Below are 26,134 nucleotides of genomic sequence, written 5' to 3'. Positions count from 1 at the left end.
GCACCTGCGTTATGTCATGTCAATCATTATCCCTGTGAGTTGGACTGGTCGTCCACTGTCACGCCCAGAGCCAACAGCAGGCACACAGCCATGTTCAACCGCCAATAAGAATAAAATATCAACAAAGGTCACATTACCTTGTGAAATCACTGCCAAAACTGCGCACATTCCGATAGACTCACTGAGATTGTTTTAGCGCTTTATTTTGCCTCATTCAAGGCCAAGCTTTTCTGAGGTGAGATAGGATCTTTATGACTTCTCACCCAAGACCTGACCAACCCACACGGATGTAGAGAGGCTCATTGATACAGTACAATAGAGAATTCAGTGTTGCTGAATAAAGTCATTGGGTTGGATCAGGTTATATAATAGTGTAGTGTAGGTTAGTATGCGAGACAAAATGTATTCAAATGTTCCATTTAATTCAAATGCCAACCACCTAGACAGGATGTTGAAATAGTTTGAGTGCACACACCCAAACCACACTATCACTAAACTATATTTATAGATATAACTGTTCAGTAGACATTTTGTGTGTGTGTGTGTGTGTGTGTGTGTGTGTGTGTGTGTGTGTGTGTGTGTGTGTGTGTGTGTGTGTGTGTGTGTGTGTGTGTGTGTGTGTGTGTGTGTGTGTGTGTGTGTGTGTGTGTGTGTGTGTGTGTGTGTGTGTGTGTGTGTGTTAGCAGCCCAAAACGATTCCATTTGGGCTTTGTTTTTAGCATGGGAAGGGAAGCTTGCAATGCAAACATCCAAATCTCACTTTAGCCTTGTCAGGTAAATGACAGACATGCACAGAGCTATTTTTACAGCTCTTTAAAGCAGCTGATGGTTAGCACACCACAACCTGCAGTATGCAGCACCGCTTTGAGAAAAGTGATCTTCTGCCTGTCCGTCAGCGCTTTGAGGCTTGAGCCCCGTCAGTCTGTGAACCAAATCCTGTATTTAAACAGAAGACAAGAAAAGGCAAAAGGCCACACAGATCACTAGTAGCAGACACTTCAGCATGACAAACAGCCTACATACTCTAACCCAGCCCCAGCCTCAGCTCCTCCTCCCCCTCCCCCCTCTCAGTTCTTTTCCTGTTTGGCCTCAGTTTTTGGTTTCGATGCTGTGTGCAGACATGAAGTGGCGTTAAGTAGGAGGACTGTTCAACAGAAGTTTGGCATGGTCCTGCTGAGTGCTTCCTCCTTAGTGTGATATATCACGATGAGCTAATTTAAAACTTTTTGTGCCATTGTTGTTGTAACAGTTTAGACAAAAGACCAAACACCTGAGCGTGCGGAATGAGAACCTTGTTTGTGTAAATGTGTGTCGCATCACCAACACACTGACACATTTCTATGTCTAGAAAGGCTATTTTGTATCTACACGTCTCCACACGATCTTTTTTTAATCTCCTCTGTCTGACACACCTCCCTCTTTTTCACATACCTCTACTTTTACCGTCACGTTATCACTCTTCCCCCTCCCCCCCCCCCTGCACTTTTGTCTGGCTGCCTTGCAGTTACCTTGGAGCCATAAAATGTCAGGAGTGTCCCAGAGCTGGTGGAAGGCAGGGGAGGAGTAGCTGGCGTGGATGTCAGGCCAGTGTGTGACTGATGTATAATGACCGTTCTGCCATTTTCTCGTCCGACAGGGGAGGGAGGTCGCTCCCTATAGGGGCCCCTGTGGCCTGTGCGGGGCAGCTGTCACCCCTGGCAACGCTCTGATGCGCTCTACCTGCCAGACATCATGAGTTACGTGTCTGTGTGTTCATGCAAGGTGCTGAATGGATGTGAGGTGTGCACGCTCGTTGTCTCTCTGTCTCTATGTCTCTGTCTGTCTGTCTCTCTGTCTGTCCCTCGCTATCTGTCTCTCTCTCTCTCTCTGGTTGTGTTGTTTACCATTGAGTGCACTTGCGTGTGAGTGTGCATCCGTGTGGGTGGGTGAACACATCTGTACATCATGTGCTGTGTGTTTTTAGAGGAGTGTGCTAGATGTTTAGTGTGGTATTGTTTGAACGCATAGACCACATCTGGTACAACTGGATTCCAAGTGTGCATAGACACCTTCTGTCAATCACACCACAGACTCCTTGTTACCTCATTGGATGGAACATCATTATAGAAATATACCTCTGTAATGCAGATTCATTTGTTTCGAAAAGATAAGCCAAATGTGCACATATGTTTAGATCAGCTTTCCTGACATTTTGACACAGTCAAAAATACCAAGATTTATGAGCCCATCATCTGGGGACATCTTATTTGCTTGTCTTTAATGAAAGAAGTTTGGTGGCAAGAATGATTGATTCCAGTAGACACTAGCTTTTTTTCCTTGTGCTATGTAGTGAATATTAATGGGTAGACCAAATCCATTCAGTATGACCACATGATATTTAAACCAGACAATATTCAAATCCCTCAAATCCATTGCATTGATGTTCTGGATGGTGAAAGGGAGGGACAGCCGATGCTGAGACATGGTAAGTTGTGTGAAGTGTGATTAAACCTGGCATGACCCTGTTCTGTCATCACCTGGAGCCCTGCTGCAGAGAAAGACAGAGACAGAGATAGAGCTGCAGAGCTGAAAGGTGGCGTGATGGAGATGCTCTTCACTCCAGTACCGTCTCCTCTACTGTCCTAGAGTGGATCCATTAGCTGAAACTAGCTAACAGCGGGCACAGACTTGCTTTGCAGAGGGCGACAACAGCAAAGTTGGTACTCCTAGCTAATTCACTTACTGATTATATTCGGCAATGTTTTGCTGTAACATTGTATCTTATGCTGCCTATTTTGTGGGTTTTCCAACCTGGAGAACAAGAATATATATAGTGAGGGCCTTGCCAGCCAGTGGGTTCTCTTTTTCACATCGCTATCGCTATCACATCAAAATGCATCTGAGGATGTAAAAAATAAGAGCTACTTACAGGGAAAACATTAAAAAGTGGAAAGAACCTGCATAATGTCACTTAAAATACTATATCATTGTGTCTGCGTAGGCAGGTGAGTCAGGTTTGTGTGGAACCATCGTGTAGCAGATGGTTTGTACTAGTGTTTTTATGGACTCTGCCAGTTTTGTATTTGTATTCCTTTTTTTCCCTTGCAGTTATTGCAAGCACTCATTTTTTGTTATGGTAATTAGACACAGAGTTGTACTTTTGATTTCCCTTCTCCCTTATTGAAAGCCTCCCTGATGTGCTGGAGAGAGTCTTCTCCTCCTGAGGGACTATCCAAATGAAAGTTATTCAGATCTGCATGCACAACACATCAACCACCGTACCGTTATTCATTTTCATAGCCTTGATAATGTTTTGTTTGAACTCATTAGGCCTAGGTGAATCATAAAAATTGTTTGCGTAGTATCATTTGTATTTATGATGGGGGGGCACCCTACCGAGCTACAGTCCTGCTTCAAGAAATAGATGGAACAATACAGACTTGTTTTTTCTTTGGTCACTTGTGCTGTCTGACATTGACAGTGACTGTGCAAAGTCATGGGATGAGGATGAAAAGCCCACATATGGCTTGAGTCAACAGATAACACAAAATGGTGAGTGCATATTCAATGCTCCATAACCTGGCCAAAAAGCCATTTTATTCAGAATATTTAATATCAATGGTAATGTAATCACGAAAAAAGTATTCAGTTGAATATTACATACATTTCCAATTAAAATTTCAAATATTCTATGCCTCTGATCTCCCTCAGTAGTGCACATTTTCCTATTCGTCTTGCTGCTTCCGGGACCACGTGCTAGAGGGTATGGCTCATATGCAAGGTGCTGGTTAAAATATGACCTCAACTAGCTTCAGTAATCGCATAAAGTGGGTCATCATGTCTATCTTTTATATTCTATGTGAGTGTGCCCTTAAAGGCATGCATGGCTAACTTTTAAAAGAAGAATGAAAGGTAGCTTTGCATGCTCTTCAGTTGTTCTGACTCTCTTAGCTTCTTTGCTGTTTGCCTTTGCTTGCAACTAGACTTCCTGCTCACAGAGAGTGATTGCAATCACTCCACTCATGACGCAAGCAGAGCTAATTGTACACATGGAGGGGGAGAGAGAAGGAGAGGAGGGGTAGTGTAGTTCACAAGAGAGCCCAGGAGGAATATTTCATCAACTCTCAGTCACATTGCAGCACTATTAATTGGTAATTTGCAGGATTCAGCCTTAGGATGTGAATCTAAGGCTTCGGCCCACCCCAGCTCACCCTCCCCTAGCAAGCAGTAATAACAGGGGGATCTGCTGAAATGTTGGCATCAATTTTCATTAAAACTCATAAGGCAGGGTGATGTGCAGACGCAGCCCATGCAGGAGCCACTTTCATGCCTCTCAGTGGTGGAGATATTGCTGAACTTTGTCCAAATGAGGGCTGGTTTGACTGACAGCCGGTGTTTCCACCTTGAGAATTGTTAATTGACTTTTTATCAAATGCAAGAGAGTCAATAATACTGCAATGCCATTGTTCCTCACAAGGGTTGAACTTTTCATTTAAAAAAAAAAACAAAACAGTAGGCTATTAGAAAGTCGTTTTCTGTTACGCTATTCTAATATACTCTTTGACTTACATGAGGGAGGGAAATAATTCAATGGTTAACATTAGATTTATTTATTGACACTTCCAGAGTAAACCACTGCTCTAGAATGCCCCAACTTCCTCAGCCTTGGCTACCGTTCCCCTTTTTTTTTTGTCAGAAACAAGTAACTTTGATTCTAATCAGCAGCCGTACTTCCATAGTCTACTACAAAACATTCTGGTGGTCGCTTTCTTTGGCTTAATCAACTTCTTTGTGTTTGGAAGGACCACTGAGAGTTCTTTCCAGAGTGTGGTATAGGTGTGTTTCTGAGAACTGTTGTGTTTTTGTTTGTGCGTTCACCTTTTCCATGTCGTATCGATCCATCGTTTTGAGCTTTAAGTGGGCAAAGCAATCTTGCTAAGCGAGGGCTGGGAACACATGCATTACAGATTGTTGATGTCAACCAAACAGCCCTATTTTTTCTCAGAATGTGCACTAGTTCAGCATGTGTGTGTGTGTGGTGTGTGTACACATTACGTAAGCTCACTACTCGCTCTCTCTCGCCTCATTGGTCAGAGAGGCTTTCTGTGGCTGAGTAGCCATGGTGACCTGCGGGAGAGTGAGGTGCATTCTAGCTCTCTCAGGGGTTCAGGCAAGGCCAATGCCATGTTATTCCAAGAAGGTCTCACCGAAAAAAAAGTAGAGCGCGAGAAAGGATCGACCGCATGTGGACAGCATGGGACAGTGAGGCACAATGAGACGCCAGGCTGGAGCTTGAGCTGCACATCAAGCATCACGTGAAGAGGTGACTGTTGGCTTTTATTTCACTGCAGTCGGGGAGGTTTTCAGGTCAGCGATCACTGGCCTTATTAGATTGTTGGGTGTGCGAGCGTCCAGAGCAACACCACAATGAAGGGGAAGTGTGTATTTGTGCACAGTGAAATTAACTTCCTCTGAAGACCAGTTGTTCAGAATAACTGGCCCCTATGTCTTATGTATCCTGATACCAAAGCCATTGTACACCCTTCAAAAGCCTGTTAAACCATAGTACACCCTTCAAACGCCTGTTAAACCATAGTACACCCTTCAAAAGCCTGTTAAACCATAGTACACCCTTCAAAAGCCTGTTAAGCCATTGTTAGTTGAGTCATCTGGTTGAGGACAGAGTAGTAACCTTCAGGTGGAGCACAAGATGATGCCACTCAGCTGGGGGCAACTGGTGCACCTGAATGCTAACAGAGATGGACCTGTGGCATGTGCTGGGGTACATGTCTCTCCTTTTTACTCATGGCTTCCCATGCCTACACATTCTTTGACACAGAACAGGACTGACTGACAACCGACTGTGGAAACACTCAAGGCAGAGTCTTACCCAGCTAGCATTGGTGTCAACGAAACAGCTAGCCTGTTACTTCCAGTAGTTATCCATCATGTCGTAACAGTCCATCACTCTTGACCTCTCATTTCACCCTTTCCCTTTTCATCTCTGCCTTTCTCTTCTCTTCAGCGGGTTATATATATATATATATATATAGGATTAGGCTTCATTAAGAGCAAGCATGTTTCTTGCCCCTTAACACTCTCTGGGATTTGTGTGTCCACTACACTTTGGCGTCCTTGTGCTTGGGGAAGAGAAAAAACGGCAGGCAAAAAACCCTTCGCCTCGTGGCATACAAGTCCATCCCGTAATTACAACAGCACTCAGGACTAGCATTCAAAATGCTTGCACCGCTATTACCTGAAAGCTAATTAAAATAAGCTTCCAGAGGCAGTATTGACTCGCTGATTCAAGCAGCAGGCGGTGGGATCTAATTGTCCAGTGCTCAGCGGGGTTCGCTTTAGGGGAGAGGCAGCTGTGGCCCCACTCGTTGAGGAGTGCCATCGACTGTGATCATCTGTCTGAAGCAAGCCATCAGTGTTTATTAGCGATCGCACCAACGGGTGGTTCATGTGATGCCTGTGAAATCATGTACGCGGTCCTCTCAAACCCTCAGAAGAGGAGAGGGCCAATGTTTGTCAGAATGGTCGAAATAAAGCCAGTTTTAAAGAGTGGCTGTTCGTTTTGTTTTTTTACTCTTTCCTCATACACCAGCTGTCAGACAGATGTCACACTGGACATTATTTATGGCTCTCTGGTCCGCACTGCGTAAGGGAACTGACAGGTCAGATGGAGACGTGTAATAGGACGAGACAAATTGCCTTTGGTCAGTTGACTGACCTTTTTATTTCAATTAAACTCAATCAATGGTTATTTGAATAGCAATATACAGCCTGAAGCCTTAGTCTACAATAGCTAGTAGGAGGATAAGACTTAACTTCAGACTGCATTTAGTCAATAAAGAGTGTGGGTCTAAAACTAGACACCTAACAAGCTTATAGGCATAAGCAAACCTTGCAAAAACCAACAACAGCTAAATTGGTGCTGATAAAAGCTTGGTAGTATACTAACTGGTGTCTTTTGGCAGTACAGTTAGCAATGTCATGCTGTGAAAGCAAGCATTTCTTAAAAATTCACACTCTGCCGTCCCGCATTTAAGAACTACACCGTGCATAGCCTGGACGGCTAATCAGAATGACAAGTGTTCATGTGTCCTTTGCATGACCAAATACCATCAAAACAATTTTGTCAATGATAGCGATTGGCCATTTTAAATCTAAGTGACTCAACATTTGCATTATTAGTGACTTGTTTTGGAAGTTGAGCCCATAGTAACAGTGTACTTGCTTTGTCTAGCTTCATTGTGAGGCTTGGTTCACACTTGTGAAAAGCTAAAATCAGAACGATATTGTTAGAGAGTGAGTGTTCTGTCAGATGACACCTTTGTGAGGTCTCTTTTTAACAGGTTTGTGAGACTGATCTTCTGATAGGTGCCACTACGTATGTGCTTCCTGTTGGCAAAACAGGAAAGCCAGTGTGGTTTTTGCATGTACCTACCATTTTGGTTCTCTCTGTGGTTTAGAAAATGGGTCCTTTCTGAACATCTACATTGCTGCATGCAAGTAATACTGGTGATCGCTGGGTACATCTTCAGCCCTTTGCTCCTTCGTGACCAATAAAATAGGAATGGGATAATCTTGCACTAAACTCCCTTTCCATGTTCTTAAAAAAAAAAAAAAATTGTTTTCATGCCTGCTTTATTTCAGTAAGTACTTTAGTCAGACCTGGTGTCTTGACTTGGAAGTGAGAGTCAGACCTGTCTGTCAAGGTCAGTTATGTAATTAAAATAAATGAGGAATCAAAGGAATGGAGAACTGATTCCTCCCGAAGCCCCACCCCTCACCCTGGAGATGTTTGTGTTTCGGCGGGATACAAGCACACACATGCATTCACCAACACACACACACACATACACACACACACTTACACACACACACACACACACACACACACACACACACACACACACACAGGAAGATGCTGATATTTCTCCAAGAAATGTCAAGCTGAAAGTACTCAATCATCTGTTGGAGAGAGCCACATACACGTGCATTAATTGGAGGGAGTAGTCAGTGTCACTTGGATGGATGCAGGCATGTTGTTGGTGGATAAACGTGTGTGCCTGTGTGTGTGCCTGCCTGTGTGTGTGTGCCTGCCTGTGTGCCTTTAGCTCAGCTGGCTGAGCATGGCATTTACAAAGCCATGGTCAGGGCTCAGTCTCTAACGGGAGCAAGTCCGCTAAAACAATGCATGCATTCACTGAAGCGTGAAGCTCTTTGGATGCAGGCTGTACTTGTCAGTGTTGTGTCTGAATACTGGTGATTGCAATTATTTCCAACACTGTTAGACTCTCTCACATTATTTAAAATTATTGGCTTGATGTTTTAGGACTTGTATTAGTATATAGCATTTTAGTAATGATCATTATTGCCAGAGCTTGCTGAAACAAGTTTTTCAGTCAAGTCAATTTCAAGTTGTGTAACTTCGTTGCACCGAAATTAGATTGGTGTACAAAAAAAAAAAACATTAAAAAAAAAAATCGTTGGCAAACGTGTTACAACTTAAAAAAAAATACATTCAAATAAGACGGAACACAAGCACATTGAGAGAACATCCACATCATTATGAAAATCCATGAGCAGCATTTAGGAAAATAAAAAAACACAAGCACACTGTAAATTCACACAACACAACCAAATAAGGCAAGCGTGCTACAACGGCCCAAAACAAATACATAAACAGCGATCATGCTGCACATACAGAAACTGTTCCACTTTACGCTTCCCCCCTGAGGCCAAAATAAGTTGTGTTGTGTGAACTGGATTTGCAGTGTTTTTCTGTTGCATTTGTTTTCGTGGTTTGTGTTTTTTTTTTTTACTTTGCATCGTTTCTTTATTTGCCGTGAGTTTGTTGAAAATGTCTTTTTTTTGCACTGTTGTAGCGTGTTTGCCCTATTTGGTTGTGCTGTGTGTATCTACAGCACATTTGTGTGTTTGGTTGTGTTGGGTGTAGTTGCTGCATGTTTTCTTAATGCTGTGCATGTGTTTTTAAATTGACGTCGATGTTTCTTAACATGCTTGTGTTTTGTCTATTCGCATGTGTTTTCTTAAGTTTTTACGCGACTGCTCTGTCAGCCACTGTAGTTGGAGTCTCTCAGAAGACGACTTCTGCAAAAAGTGGGGTTTGTTCCTTTTCCAGAACCATTCTCCCCTCCAGTTATATCTGAAGCCTCTGAAATAGAAAATGTGAAGGTGGCCATAGCTGTGGCATGCAGGAGGATATGAGGGAAAACTACCCCTGCAGAAACTGCCTGAGTTTCTCAAAGGGGCCCTGGCATTGTTTTGTGTTAACCATAGCCTATAGCATAGATACATATCTATCTATCTCTCTCTCTCTCTCTCTCTCTCTCTCTCTCTCTCTCTCTCTCTCTCTCTCTCTCTCTCTCTCTCTTTCTCTTTCTTTCTTCCTCTTTCTTTCTGTCTCTGCCCTTTTGTTGTTGTTCAGAGCTTTGGTAAAGCTGGTCATGAGAACAGTCAGACAGGGAGAGTTTGCAGTTCTTCCACAAATGCAGTGGATTACAGAGATGTTCTCTCTCTCTCGCTCTCTCTCTCTCTCGCCTTCTGGTGCTCTCTTTGTCTCTTTCTCTCTCTCTCTCTCTCACACACTTTCTGTCTTAACCCACCCCGGGAAGCAGGGGGAGGTTTGAGGTTGTTTTTAGCCTCTTGGCAAAACAGAGGAAGTAGAAGTTGACGTTAACATGCACAGCAAGGGTAAGATTTCCTCTCGAAAACCACCTTCAGTTACAGGCAAGTATGCCCTGCACAGATGCATCCATCCTGTCCTTTTTCTCAGTCTGCAAAAGGCAGACATTCTTCCGCAAAAGCATTTCTCTTCAAGGAAATAATGAGCTGTGCATTTCTTTAAAATAATATTCAAGAATAAAAAAACAAACTGATTTGATATGAAAATGATAAAGAATATCAGACTAACAATAAGGTATTGTCCAGCTCCATGCAGTGCTTTTCAGGTCTGGAAACAAAAATGGTGGAGTAAGATTTGAAAAGCTGTTTCTGGTCACGCAACGGGTAACTAGATTACTTGCATAGACTCCACGTTATATCTGGACAGCCTGCTTTTCTGTTTGCATGAACATGATGCGTGGGGCTGTGCCGTGAGTGACGCCATCTCCATGGCACTGGAGGACTGACCGCGGCACCAGCTGTCTGACAGCAGACCTCCTATAGGGTGTTATAACTCTGTCGTCCTGGTGTGAACATGCCCACCTGACACATTATAAAAATATCATGTCCAGCCCTCAGCTAAGGCCATCAGTCAGTCAGTCAAAACAGTGGAGGCGATGCCTACGAAAGACCAATCAGGAAGCCACCCACAACCCAGCATAAATAGAAAGAGTCGAACACTACAGCAAGGCGGAACTGATACTAGAGAACTGGCAGAAAACTTTTCAAAGTAGCCAAGGCGAACCCGAGCAGAGATGATGACCTTGTTCCATGCCTGTTTCTAGGGCTGTAGTTAAAATGTTGATGGGCTCGGTCGTGCTTGAGAGTGTCTCATATTCCCCCCTTCGTCTCATGCCTTTTATTTTCGCCTCCTTTCCACCATCCCCTGCTCCCTCTTTTGCTTTCATGTAAACACAGTCTGTACAGGCTGCTCGGTTTCATTGTTATCGCCTGCCCATACAAACGCAGAGGAGAGCTTCTTCCAAAATACACCTGACACACCACAGGAAGTGATGCATGATGGTTCTGATCTGAAGTATACAGTGATAATAGTCTGCATGCATACTGAAACGCCTGAATATTTGTTGGTTAGTGAGTGGGTTATGTTCTATTATGCCAGTTTGACTTTTATATTAAATATAACTCATTAACACTTCTTACATGGGAATGTTTAGTTTTACCTAGATTGCTAGGCAGCTGTGTTAAAGACAATATTACGTTTTGAGCTGGACCAGCGCATCATTACTTTTGGACAATGACGAGATCAATTCTGCGCACGCACTCAAACACACACACGCACACACACAGTGCCTTTAGTGACCCTCCAGCGATTTCCTCTACATTGATGTATGATATTGAATTTCTTTCTAACATAATTGGGCACACGATATGCAGCAAATTCTCTGTTTCACAGGTTACATATTATCCCTAAATCTCACCTTTATGGAGGTTAGTGGAGGGTTCAAGCAAGGTTCTCACGTCTTGGTTCTGCCGTATACATTTGCGTAAGGACAGTGGAAATGTTTGGCTGTGCTCATGGAACAATGGTACATTAATTGGGATGGTGGATTGGCAATTAACAAAGTACGACTCTCTTTGAGTCTTTGCCTCAACCTGCCATGGATGTCCTTCTATTCCTTCCATATCCAAAATTGTTCTACCATTGTTGTTACTCTCAATCAGACATGTTTTACCCATCCCCTCAGGTCAGGGAGAGAGGGAGAGGGGGATGGAGAGAGGGATGGAGTAATCATCTTGTTCGTGGATATGGCTTCCAGGCTTTCTGATCTATTAGGGCAAACGGTGGTTGTTATTGGTTGTGAGTCACAACAGGGATGGATGGTCCTACAGGGTGGTTTCAGTGTGATAACACCGTCACGCTGGGCTTGGCTGAGCCTGATGGTCAGACCCACAGTGGTGAGTACAGAGACAAACACCTGCCTCTGGGTTACATAAGAGCCCACCAGCAGCCCCCCAGCCCCCACGTGCCCGAGCTCACCAGCTGCACTCTCTATCACTGAGCCTCATGACAACAGTGGGCCAAACGCCTGGAGTCGTTAGTGCAGGTTTCAAGGCCCGGGAAATAAACAGTAGGGTTCTTGTTCACCCGGCAAGTGTCCTTGTTGTTGTAGTATTTCTCTCTGGTATGTTTGAAGTTAACACTTAAAGGGGTTTTTAATATTTATACAATTAACAATTATATAAAAAAAGTATTTTGTAAGATTTGCTTTCCAGCATGATGTCATGGCATAATAATAAGAACATTGTATTATAGGTATTTGTTTCAAAGTACTGCATAATAGGTTTAATTTTTTTACTGTGCCTCTAGGGACATTAGGTTGAGTACCTCTGACAGAACCAGTCACCTTAGCTAATACTGTGTTTTGAAGGACATTAGAACTGTAGTAGTTTAATGTGTTCTACCGGCTCTCCAACAACAACCATCAAGTGAATGGGTGGAATGTTTGTCAATATCAATATCAATCATGATTCAACTATATTTTGAGTCTTCAGTATTTTTCAAGCGACACATTTAGATGTATGGAGCTTTTTATGGATTTTCGTGACTTGATTTAAAAGGGTTAAGCCTCTCCTTTCAATCCCTTCTCTCCTGTTCACTGTGCTCTTTTGGAGGAGTGCTTCTGCTCCATTTGCAAGCCCTGAATGGGTCTCAGAAAGGAGTGACCAGAAGGGTGGACAGAGGGGTAAAGAGAGAGAGAGAGGAAGAAGGAGAGAAAGAGGAAGGAAGAAAGAAAGAGAGAGCGCTAGGTCAGAAATGTCAGAAGAGGACAAGCAACAAAGAAAGGAAGGAGTGAAGAGTGAATAGAACACAGACCAGCAAGAAAGGGTTGTGACAAAGAGTGGGTGCAGTAAATACTAAAGAATATACTTAACTTTACTTTGTTATACCAACCTATCAATCTACATATAGAGGTAGAAAACAAATTTCGAGATATGACATTTTGATTTCCTAGTTTTCTTTCAAATCAAAAGGTCACCCTGAAGAAACACAGTGTAAAAACGTTCACCTGTCAATCACTTTCTCCAACCTAACGCATCATCCTAGACCTCCCCCTGGTCCACTTTCCCAGAATCCTCTCAATGCATTTCCTAAGCATGATGTCTGATCAGGGGCCGTATTCACAAATAATCTTAGGGCTAAAAGTAGCTCATAAGTGGCGAATTTAGGAGAAACTCCTAAAAATAATGGGCGTGTCAGTCTTAAATTTAGGACTCCTATTTTTTTTTACTAAGAGCAATTCACAAAATATGTTATCCCTAAAAGTAGCACCTAAGTCTAGGACAGCTTAAAACTCCTCATGAGGACTCCTAAGTCACTAAGACCTATTCACAAAAAGTCTTAAAATGGCTGAAGCCAGACGTAACGTGTTGGAGACAATGAACGACTCTGAATTGTTGAGAAGATATCGTTTAAACCGTGAAGGCATCAACATTTTACTAGAATTAGTGCGGGATGCAATCACGTCTCCAACTATCCGAAACAACCCAATCAGTCCGGAAGTTAAATGTTTGATAACATTAAGATTTTTGGCTACGGGGAAAATGCAACTTTGCAACGCAGACGACTTCAGAATATCGCAATCATCAGTAAGCCGATTCATTCATCAAACAATCACCGCACTCTGTAGACCACACATTGTACAACAGTTTATCCGGTTCCCTTTGGACAATCGCCTACTTCAAAGGATCAAGGTCAATTTCATGGCGTTTGCAGGAATGCCCGGTGTCGTGGGTGCCATCGATGGAACACACATTAAAATAATTGCTCCATCCAGAGATGAGGACGTCTTTGTAAACCGCAAAAAGGTACATTCAATTAATACACAGATAGTGTTTGATCCAAATTTCACAATCATGGATATTGTTGCGAAGTGGCCTGGATCTACTCACGATTCGTGCATTTTAATGGAGAGCGCGGTCTGCGCCAGCTTTTTGAGCGGCACCATGTACCTGCTGGATGCCGCTTGTTGGGTGACTGTGGCCATCCATGCAAGACATGGCTTTTGACACCCTTCCTCAATCCACAACCGGGAGCACAGTTGAACTACAACATGCAAGTATACGCATGAGGCCTATTTTGGTGACACAATACCTGTAGCCGCGACGGCTCTTTTAAAGTCCACTCCGCAATCTCCATCCTACATTGTGACTGGAGCGCATACCACCGCTTCTCGCAGTCATCGACAGAGCGACACACGGCAGGGAATGAAGCATTTATGTTAACACATATGTCCTCCCATGCCTCACGCATAGTTTGCAGGGTGCGTTAATTATTACTTCTTTGATTTCATGCAAATTCCGTGTTTTTTTTTTTCGGCAATTTCTCTTTCTCTTAACGTGCAAAGCGTCATTCTCGTTGGATGCACAAACTTGTCATCATGCGTGTGCATTCTGCTAAGTGCACTGTCCATAACTATTTAATATGACTTAATTTGAAGCCTAGGTTATTCTCTTATTTTCTGTTCATTTAGTGGGATCGTTAGGGGGATGTTAGGACTGAGTTTTTAATGAGAGAGCCTGTCAACAACCAATCACCGTCCTCACCCCTTCTAAACTCGTGCATGAGAAGCGACGTCATCCATAGCAACGGAGTTTTTATCTTAAGCTTAGGAGTTGGTGTTATCCTTAGTATGAGTAGGTCTCAGAGCCGTTGTGAATCACTTTTAAGAAATTACTCCTACGTAAAAGGTTTTAGCGCGAGTTAGGAGCACTCCTAGTGGTAAGATAAAAGGCTTTGTGAATACGGCCCCTGGTCTTTATGCCAGAAGCACTTAAGAGTTGAAATTACGCCCCACTGCATCTCACCTGAGGAACGATCCGAAATCCAAACTAGCTACATACTTTTTGACAGCCTGATCCAGGCAGGCAGTTCCTGAGGAACCCTCCACCCGTTGGGCTGTCAGTTACCTTAGCGTCTCAGCAGTGGATCTGTCTTCTCCTGTCAGTCTCACGGAAGTCCTCGGTGGCTCCTGTCTGTCATGGTGCCTATATTGCATGGAGATTTGACTGCCCACATCCAATACTTTGACCCTCTTTGTGGGTTTGTTTTCAAGTTTTCCCAACTTATACTAGCAAGTCCCCTAAACCACCAATGTGTAAGTTTGTGACAAGCCTTACAGTAGGGGCCCTAATTTAATTGATGGGAAAAGAGCAAAGGAACGAGCAAAGACCATTGTGCATGAACTAAAGCTGTCGTGGTGTGTGGGAGCATTGGGCTAACACAACCATGTTTGCACTCAGGGTCTTGCTCATGGTATTAAATTAGCAGGATGATTAGGCAAGTTATTAAAACAAAATGTAGTTCATGTGCGGCGGACTTTGCTCATTACTCACTGCTTTTCTCACTGCTTTGCTCACTGCCTGTCAACGAAAATTAGGGCCCTATGTGTCTTCACAAAGGTTGTGTTTGAGTTTCATTGTTTACATCATATAATTGATTAATATCTCAGATTTCCTGAAAAAGGACTATTGTACTTAATCAGGACATGTCTCAAACTGAGATGAGGTTGTAGGACATGTCTCAAACTGAGATAAGGTTGTTGGACATGTCTCAAAATGAGATGAGGTTGTAGGGCATGTTTCAAAATGAGATGAGGTTGTAGGACATGGTTCAAAATGAGATGAGGTTGTAGGACATGTTTCAAACTGAGATGAGGTAGTGCAATCGGAACAGCAATTTTCTCTCGTGAACTGTTGTTTTAGCCTTTCTACTGGGACGTTCTGTCGTCAAGTGAACAGTCACTAATGGAAGCTGTCGTAACAAGCTTCAATACTGATAATTGATTCAACATGCCTTGATGCTTTTGTCCTAAGTGGATTATGTGGTGACCTATCCATGAAAGAGACCTTTTTTTTTTCCTCGAGCTGGAGTTCCACATTGAATGAATTATTTAGCAGTCAGTGACCTGTTTTTGCCCAGAGCATCTCGCCAAGCCCAAGAGGCACAGCACGTGCTGTAAAAAAGATAGGAGTAGGAGCCGTTGTGCTCATCCACATGTGAGTGTTTTTTACAGGTTTGATCTGCAGGTGCACATAAATTCCATGCTTCTGTTGTGGTGGGTAAGTCTGAGCAGAGTTGCTGTGTATAAGATCTCTGGCGTGCCCTAGATACCAGCAGCTCTGTGAATGCAGCCCCCTCTCTGTCTGTATTGGTGCCTAAATTAAAATTTGATCGCATCTTCCACGCGCTTCCACATGGAGGCCTAGTCAGCAAGCCCTCGTTCACATACTACTTTTTCCTTAATTGGGCTGTTGTTCCTATACAAATCCCTGCCTGATTCCTGCGTTCTCTACCCTCTTTCCCTTCCTGTTATTGTTCACGTTCCTTCTTTCCTCTTTTTTTCTGTCCTGTTTCCTTCTTTTCCTTGTCTTACCGTTGTTATTGTTTTCCATCTCGGTGTACTCCATCCCATATCTGTTCATTTATTTTCTATTCCTCTTTACCTCATCTGAAAGCCTCCATTTCATTATTTGGATTCCATGTCCCTCATGTTGGCTCACCCCTCATCTTTGAATCCTTTGGATCGAGTGAGTCCTGCAGTACTGTCGGCCGATGGTGGTGGTTGTGGGGGGGATTCATCTGTAATTACACCGTGTTTATCAAACACACCGTGGGAGGAATCCCAATGGGCCAGGGCTGAGGACGGCACTAGCTGTCTGCATCGATGGCCCACTGGTTCCAGTGCTGTGGAGACTGCACGCTTCCTGTACTGCATCCCATAATGGCCCCTTATACAGCGTGGACAGAAGGCCCCTTGGGAGCTGTTCAATGCTTTTCATCTCAGCATGCAGTAAAGTGATATGAGTAGTGTGTTCATATGGTATATATATATATATCCACAGGAGGTACACATTCATACAGTCAGCTATGTGAGGCATGTCATTTTAAGGCTTTTGAAAACTACAACCAGACAGACTGTGAGTGACCTGAAGTGGAACTCTGCCGCTGATTCTGGGCTCTGGTCATGTTTCAGAGTGGATCTCAGTCTCATCATGAGAACGAGAGGGCAGGAAATGAGTGATCATTCACTAAGTTTTGTGATGTCTTTTTAAAGGGGTTGGCACAAAGGTGCTTTAATTGAAATTTAACCAGGATGGACCAGTGAACTGTGGAAGGGCAGGAAAGTCATTATAGGTTGACATCCTCATCACTGATTTTTTTATGACCTACACACACACACACACACACTACTTCAGTACTCTCCTTCCATTCTGGTATGAACTGAACTGAAAGGCTCTGCCTTGTGGGTAAGGAGGTCACTGTGCTCCTCTCATTGCGTTAATTAATGAAGGGGGGGGGGGGGGGGATTGTGGCCTCCTGGATCTCATTAAGACACCTTTGTTGCCAGCCTAAATGACACCAAACAGAACCAGCCTGCTCCAAAACCCTCCATGCCAAAGCCCAGCACAGAGCCTGCTTTGTTCCCATCCCATCCCAGCCCAGCCCCTCTCTGCTGCCTTCTCCTCATGGATGTGAGTCAAACGGATCTGTGAATAGGAGTTTTGTCATCAAATACGTACACAAATGGACCAGAAAACCCCCGTTCCCATATTCCTCATTCCTGTTAATGCCAATCGGTTCAGATTGATCCTTTCCACCAAAGAGGTCTACAATAAAGCAAAGGGTGAAGGAGTAATGGTTGCCTTTTTTTTTTTTTTTTTTTTTTAACCTCACGTTAAGTCAGTCTCGTGTGAGAGCTTGCTGGATAGAAAGGCCATCTTTCCAGGAGAGTCATTCATCAGACGGGGAACAGTAGCATTGCTCAGAGCTGCTTATCTGGAGAACATAGATGGAGCCAGCTCATTTCCATCCTCCTGCAGGTCTGAGCTCTGTCTCCCAGCTCACTAAAAGGCACCAGCCTCCAGCATTTACAGTGAAATGCCTCATATGTCCTCCAGTAAGTGATTCACAGGGACCTGATAACACAATCGAAAATAATTTCAGCAGGCCTGTGCCAATTACTTGACTGGCATTTTAATTATGCATTATATATCATCACATGCATACATATCATGGTGCAGCCATAGGACATGTATGCATGTGATTAAATAGGGTGGGAGTGCTTATCTAGCTTTGAGTCAACTATGAAATAGGAAATATTTACAGAATAATTACCATATAATTCAGTCACACAGCTTTTGGCATGCTGGTGCATATTCTTGACATCAATGTTCCCTCAGTTCACATTATTTAATACATTAGTTACCAAGGCCAAACCATTCATTCTGTTTTATGGACCATATGTAATGTTAAAAGTGTATGTTAAAAATTGTGTTCCACGATTATGTAGGTCTGGGATCTTAAATTCGGTTTGTTAGTGAAGATGACCTACATCTTTTACATTTGGGATCAGGCCAGATAGTTGGCTCTCCTCAGAGCAGCTTCTGATATGATATGCAGTGAATGAAATTGTCTTCTGACCCATAGGCACCTCTCTCACCTGGCCTTATTCACAACTCCCTGCTTTCACCTGCCCAATCAGAGCTGCAACAACAGCACACTCAGGGCTAATTAACAAGTGCTGGGTACACCAGAACCAGGGATGGGAATAAACGCCCTTAAATTAAAGCCTGCCTTTCTCCCCACAGTCAAGGACTCAGAGTGAACGATTGAACTGTTATTCTTTTAACTGTTATTATTTATTGTCTTCTGAGGGGTTCATTATGGGACCTCCCGGCTGGCCATTAGTGTCTTATCAGTAGGGCTGAGCCGCCCCCACAGAGAGGAACAATACCCATCAGGGGAGAACTGCAGTGAGTTGAGGCTTCAGCTTTAAGGGATTTCTTTCCTCAGGCTTGTTTTTAATGGGGCAGGGCAGCAACAGAATATTTGCTTTAGGATTAGTGTTGCATGGCGCACGGCCTGTGTTCTGAAGGGTTCCTTCAGCTCCAGGGATCTGAGGTCCATTTACAGTTGCAGGCAGTAGATGTGCACTACTGTCCTGGTGCAAGTTGCATGGTTTTAAGTGTTATATAAAGGTCACCTTTTGTGTTCTTGGTTCTCATTTGTGAAAGAGAACTTGAAAGCCACTGCAGTTTCATTAGAAAATTCACATACTACTTCAAACTCTTGTTTAAAGACTAGCTCTGCATGGCACAAAAAACTATCGGAAAACCATTTTTAGTGGAGCATGCCTTTATAAAACTCAATAATGCAATGACCATTATCCAGCTGTCCTGCTCAATTACTGCCATTTTTAGCCTCTACATGCGGGTGACCGGAGCTGTTACCTTTTCAGTCTCTGGAATAGCTCTGCTCTGGTCAATATGGATCAATGATGAGAATACTGATTTGACATTAGGACTCATGTTCTTGTTTATGTTCTTAATTTATTTTTAAAATGGCCTGAACTGGGAACTGTCGTAAATTGACAGCCAGCCATGTTAATGACATTCTGTGGTCTTTTTTTTTTTAATATGAGACAGCCTTTGCGGACTGATGGCGCGTTCTGGACATCCCATAGTTAGAGGCTAGATTAGAATAACTTCTCTTAAAAATGTTAAATAGTTAGTCTTCCTTTGAACCACAAATCTTTGCTAAAAGCCTTTACTTATAAATCTGTGTTTACAACCTCTGATTGCATCCCTGACTCAAGTCACTGCAATGCTTTGATACTGATAAAATACAATGTTTCGGTTTTGTGTAGCTTATCTTTAATTATAAGGAAAGTCTACAAGGCAAAACTACATTGTCCATGCAAAATTCATGGCAGGAATTTGTACTGGGGCTTCAACTAAATTAATTAACTCTTCATATATATCCCATTGGCCCTTTGTGGGCTGTGCATGTTTTAATTACAGAAAAAGTTCCCATCCTCCCCCTCTGCTTCAGTATTAGTATTTACCTGACAGCATTTCTGAAATAAACTGCAGCAGGGGAGGCTGCAGAATGTGCTAATATATACTGGAGGGTTTTTATTGTCATAAGCATATAGACCTTTTAAGTCTTTCACTATGAATAATGAGGTAACTAACCTCCCTTGATATATCATTATATCCCCCAAGGGATCTCAGTTTCCCATAAAGTACTGCGTGAATCTCAATGAAGACTCCGATGTTAACAGAAATCAATAGTGTTCCCCCGCTAGACTGTAACAAGAAAATGCTTTACTTTATTCACAAATCAGATATTCCCCTTTAACACCAGTATCTATACTTCAAAAGTACATTATTGTATGCCTGTTGCTCAGTAGAGATACCGTGTTACTGCCACTGCATTTGGAATTGCTGTATCAGATTAAATGCACTTGATGAAACATGTTTCTTTATCCCTCTTGGACAAAATGACCAAAATCATAACTTTAACAAAATTAGTATATTGCTATATAGGGCTATTAGTGAGGTATACATGTTTTAATTCCACACATTAGGCCTAGTTCAAACAACATCCCCCCAATATTTGAATTGCTCATGCAAATGATCTGTCAAATCACAGATAAATTATTTGTTCGCCCTCCAACTTCCCAGACAGACAGAAACGCTGCTGCATATTTGAAAGCCTGTGTCCTTGGCTGAATAAATCACAGATGCATTCATTTTCTGCTGCAGATAGAAGTTTTCCTCTGTGGCATACAACAGTGGCGGGGAGCTGTAAGGGAAGCATAAACAATGATGTTTGTCTTCTTCCTGTGTTCCCTCAGCTGGACCCAGGAGCATTGTAATGGAGGCTGACTCTGCGATAGCTAGGAGTGCATAAGGATTGCATTTGGCTCCTATATATGCAGGGCCAGACACGCATATAAGCATGGATCCATGGCTTGGGAGCTAGTGCAGTGTTCTGTCCCTATGTGTTACTGAAACAGCGGTGGGTTAAGGACAACACAAGCTGGTTTTGATTAACTGGTGTTATTTCATTGCTCCGTGAGGTCCACATGTGTCATTGCCATGTAACCAGGCAACTGGTTTACACTCATTACCAAACAGTTTTTATTGATGTTATGTGGCACTATTTTATCATTGTCTTACAACTAAATTATTGGCTCTGTATTTGCGAGTTAGTTTCGATAAAAGCGTCTTTCAAATCGATAAATGTGGTGACTGTCAAAGGTTGGAGATGGGCCCTGCAGCTGTCAAAGCAGCCTGGCTTTAATTTGGAGTTTAGTTCCAACATTTGTATGTTTTCACACACACACACACACACACACACACACACACACACACACACACACACACGGAGAGGGAGAGGATTACAGACAAGGAAATTAGGGGTAATGCAGCTGAGCTGAAATGCGAGTGACAGCTGATGTGGGCGTTTTGAGACAGTGTAGGTCATTACGTGAAGAGACGCTACCTCCAGTAGAGACCAAACGCTACTATGTTAACACAGCACCTGTCTCCTCAGAGTCTTATTTGCTTGGCAGCACTATACAACAATAAGAAATCAATAACTCTGATCGTATACAACACTGGCAAATAAGAGGTAAACAAGAGACCCAAGACCAAGAAGAGATTGATCAAAATGACAGTAAAAGACCATAGAAACAAACCAAGGTTGGATGAAATTCCTTATTGTCGAGCCAAAGGCTCGGTGGAAATCTGATTGAAAATCTTCATAAACCTCGCTGCCTTATTGCGTATCAGAATTGTTTTGAGCAAAAACCCAATATGTCTGTAGTTTCAGCCAGGCCAGTGGTATTTTCTCAACTTCAGACATCAAACGCTTTACATCTTGCCATGTGATCTATGGGACAGCAATGGGTAAATATGGTGCATTTAGCCCCGGGGCACTAGTAATGCATCATTACCGGGGCGGGTGTGACTGCTGCATAGTGGCTACCATAAATTCACACCATCTGAAAGATTCATGCATCATCAGTAATGTACTGCTCGTGTTGTTGTGACTCCTAAACTTTATTGAATCACATCGATCAAAACCCTATGCTCTGCTCAACACTATCGTCCTCTGCCACACACTCAGAAAAGGGAATGGCTGCTAAATCATGCTCACTTTCCTCTCTGAGCAAGCTCTTGTTTACATCTGAGGGCACAGAGCAACTCTGCGTTGGCTGGCTGATGGATGATGGCAATTTCCTAGACGGACGTTTAACGGAGGCAAGACTCCCGTTTCGTGAGCGCGGTGGACGCCAGTTTAAGACTGGCTTGTGGAGTGCGCTACTTTTGCAGATGATTGTGGGTAAATTGCTGTTTTATTATTGTGATTAGCAGATTGCAAAGTGAGGGGAGGCACCAAAGTGGACAAATAGGGATGGACAAAAGGCCAGTTTCTGTGCTGTTCGTGCTTCTTTTGTCCGCAGTTCCCTCCCATCTTTCTTTTTTCTTTCATTCTGTCTCTCTCTCTGCCCTTAAGGGCATGACTTAGATGAGTAAGAGTAATGGCCACTGAGTGGGGTTGACAGGGCAGGGATTGTGACTTGTCTCCTCTTGGCTGTCACTGCCACAGTGAACTCATGCAGACAGTCAGGAGGGGAGGTCAGTAGAAGCATAGGCTGGGACCACAGCACAGCACAGCTCCATACAGCTGTACACAGCTTGATGCAGCACAGCTCAACGCAGTTTGGCGCAGCCGAGTTCGGCGCAACACAGCTCGACATAGCACAACTCGATACAATGCAAACGCAGCATAACGCAGCGAGGCTCAGCCCAGAGTAACTACTTCAAAGTAAAAGTCAGAGGTTTGTTTTTGGGCTGACATCTGTGCCCATATGAGAGTGTGTGGAAGACGTACAGTAAATACAGTTGCATGGAGTTTTACAGACATAGTAACTAAACTGCTAGCACTACAATGGTGGATGGGCATCTCTGGAAAATAGGTGGCAGTGTTGAGTGGAAGACATGGCATCTTGTCTGAGTAACAGCAATGGAAGCTTAGGATGAGGCAGCGGAATATCAACAAGGATGCAGAGGGGACTTGGCTGGAGTTCAGCCTTTGTTTTCCCCCTTCACCACCCTGTCCTTCTAACTTGTCACAGGGGATGACCAGTGACCCCCGTCTCTCACATACACACACACACGACCTCTGAATGCCCGTCATGTGTACTCACACTAGTGTTGCCTGCCCAGGCTTGTAAACAAACTTTTGGAGGCTCAAGTGACCCTCAGTAAACACAAGAGACGAAAGAAGAGCATGACGACCATGTACAAAATCATGAATGGGTAAACATCCATCCACCTAACACCCCACCCACCCCCAATGGAAAGGTAGTGTTTCTCCATCCAGACAGTGTGATGGTGATTCAGACAGAAATCCAAATCAAATTGGGTTGAAACAGCCAGAGCTGAATGTTTTTTCTTCTGTTGATCTTATCTGCAGGCCAGGGAGAATTGGCCTGCCTGAGGTGTGCCCTGTAGCTCTGTCTGTCTCTGTCTGTCTCTCTGTCTGTCTGTCTGTCTGTCTCTCTGTCTCACTAACCATGTCTGTCTCCTCTCTCCTCAGGTGCCGGGGAGTCGGGGAAGAGCACCATCGTCAAGCAGATGAAGTGAGTCCCTCCAGCTATCCTCAAGTGCACTGGTGCTCTCAAAGACACCTGCCCTGTTTTCTCATTCATGTGGTTCTTTGGCAGGCCCCTCAAGCTTCAATCTACCCTCTTTGGTCTTTATTCTTATGAGCCTTTTAAGGCTCAGCGTAGACCTCCAGAAATATACCCCTGTGGTGCTCTGTCACTTCACTGACAGTATTGACAAGGATGTGGGTTGCAGATGGTCACAAGAGAATAGGGGAGGAGAGGAGTGTGTAAGAGGGATGGAAGAAGGGCAGGAAGGAGAGAGGGAGACGGATAGAGGGAGGGACAGAGGGATGAGACTTGTTTGCTAGCTTTGTGTGGAGCTCTCCTTGGCAGATGCAAGGAAGGGACCCAGAGGAATCAGCATCCGCATGCATTTACTCTCCTTCAGTGCACACACACACACACTCACACACACATGCATGCACGCGCACACACACACATGCTCACACACTGCGAGCTTGAGCTTGTCCTCTCGTGCTGCTGGGATCCGGGAATCCAGTCCACTGTAGGATATGGGGCAGCTGTTTTTTTGGGGGACGAGTGGTGGAGATGGGGCTGGAGGTTGTGAATATCTTCATTATTCTCACACCACAGGGAGGGAACCATGTGACACGGGCATTTTTTTATTGGAAGGGAGCCGAACGACTTCTCAAGGCCGGGTTAAGAACATAAATCATGAACATGTGCGCGCACAAGCACACATGCTGTACAACAGCAATGCAGTGTAATACAAACAACAAGTGGTGTCATTCTTGCATTAAAATAACCCTCACTCACACATGCACACATGTATATCTAATAAGTGTAGCTAACAGAGACCCTAGAATTTCTTCATACAGATACTTTCACTAATGAGTAAACACTGCCACTTTACTGTGACATAAGTTGATACACCCTAACATCCCAACTCACATACGTACAAACCTACATACGTACATACGTACATACATACATATACAGTGCCCTCCACAAATATTGGCACCGCTGGTGAATATGAGCTAAACAGGCTATAAAAAAAATATGTCTTTGCTGTTAATCCTCTCGGTTTTTCACTCAAAAAGAACCTGTTGACATTAATTCATATTTTTCCCCAAAACATGTGTGCCACAATTATTGGCACCCCTAGAAAAATCTTTAATTAAAATTTAACTGAAGTATATTTCCAGTCATATTTTACATTTTTAAGTTCACCTGTTTGATAAGGAACTCATGGAGGAACCATGACTTCCAGTTCCACTGGCGTACAAATATGAGGTGACACAGGTCAAATTCCATTAGTCATTCATCACTATGAGAAAGACCCAAATAACACAATGACGGTGTGCGACGAAAAGCTGTTGAGCTGCACAAATCAAGAAATGGACATAAAAAAATCTCTAAACAGTTGAAAATACCCATTTCCACTATCATGGAAATAATTAAGAAGTTTAAAGCGACAGGAGATGTTAAGAATCAGCCTGGAAGAGGACGTGTCTGTACATTGACCCCACGCACCGTGAGGGGGATGGTTCTACTGGCAAAATAATCTCCAAGGATCACAGCTGGAGAATTGTAGAGGTTAGTTGAGTCTTGGGGTCAGAAAGTCTCCAAAACTACCATCAGACGCCACCTACATCACCACAAGTTGTTTTGGAGGGTTGCCAGAAGAAATCCTCTGCTGTCAATCAACAACAAATAAAGCGCCTACAGTTTGCCAAATGTAAGTCAGACTTTCAATGGGACCGAGTTATATGGTCAGATGAGACCAAAATAAAGCTTTTTGGCAACAAACATCAAAGGTGGGTTTGGCATAGACAGAAAGATAGCCATATAGAAAAGCACCCCATACCCAATGTGAAGTATGGTGGCGGATCTTTGATGTTGTGGGGCTGTTTTTCTTCCAAAGGCCCTGGACATCTTGTTAAGATACATGGTATCATGGACTCCATCAAATACCAGCAGATATTAAATGAAAACCTAACAGCCCCCTCCAGTAAGCCTTAAAATGGGCTGTGGTTGGACCTTCCAGCAGGACAATGATCCTAGGCACACCTCAAAATCAACACAAAAATGGTTCACCAACCACAGAATAAAGGTTTTGACAAGGCCATCACAGTCCCCTGACCTAAACCCCATAGAAAATCTGTGGGATGAGCTGTAGCCAAGTCTACAAACGTTGACCTCAGATTCTGAAGGATCTGAAGAGTTACTGCATGTAGGAATGGTCTTAGATCCCGTGCCATGTGTTCACTAACCTCATCACGCATTATAGGAGAAGACTCAGAGCTATTATCTTGGCAAATGGAGGCTGCAAAAAACATTACATTTAGGGGTGCCAATAAATGCACACATGTTTTGGGGAAAAATATTTATTTAATGTCAATGTTTTTAATAATTTTACTTCAATGAAAAGGTAAGATTTTTGTGAAATATTTTTTTAGTGAAAAACCAAGAGGATTAACAGCAAAGACATATGTTTTTATAGCCTGTTTAGCTCATATTCAGTAGGGGTGCCAATATTTGTGGAGGGCACTGTATACATACATACATACATACATACATACATACATACATACATACATACATACATACATACATACATACATACATACATACATACATACATACATACATACATACATACATACATACATACATACATACATACATACATACATACAGGGATGCCGTCACACATGCCTTTATACTTCTTTTGATGGAGTAATTTCACACAGTTTACCTGTGTGCAACCTCATTGGCGGTAACGCAACCAACCAAATAGCTGCTCTATGATATGGAATTGGGATGCAATGCATGGTGCATTTCCTGTCAGGGTATGGTTCCCCCAGGGAGGCCTTGGTCTGCATCAAAAATCCACATTGAGCGTGAAGCTACTAGCAGGAGTATCTACTGGGTTGGGCCTGATTTCCAGTAGCTCCTCTCCTCTCCTCTCCTTATAAACAGGCGGAACCCAAACAATGACTCCCTCCAATTTC

At 43.3% G+C, this 26,134-nt stretch overlaps 1 protein-coding gene across 2 annotated transcripts in view; it reads left to right on the top strand.

Annotated features, from left to right (window-relative positions):
- The window catches only part of gnai2b (guanine nucleotide binding protein (G protein), alpha inhibiting activity polypeptide 2b), a 41,372-nt gene that overhangs the window by 4,385 nt on the left and 10,853 nt on the right, over nucleotides 1-26,134 (top strand). For both annotated transcript variants that reach the window (XM_080845542.1, XM_080845541.1), the window contains one exon: nucleotides 23,090-23,132. In XM_080845542.1, coding sequence (XP_080701668.1) covers nucleotides 23,090-23,132 — 43 coding nt within the window. The remainder of the gene's footprint in view (nucleotides 1-23,089; nucleotides 23,133-26,134) is intronic.

The sequence above is a fragment of the Sprattus sprattus genome (genome assembly GCF_963457725.1).
Source record: "Sprattus sprattus genome assembly, chromosome: 10".
NCBI lineage: Eukaryota > Metazoa > Chordata > Actinopteri > Clupeiformes > Clupeidae > Sprattus > Sprattus sprattus.
The sequence above is the reverse complement of the archived record's forward strand: the minus strand, read 5'-3'. Positions and strand labels throughout refer to the sequence as shown.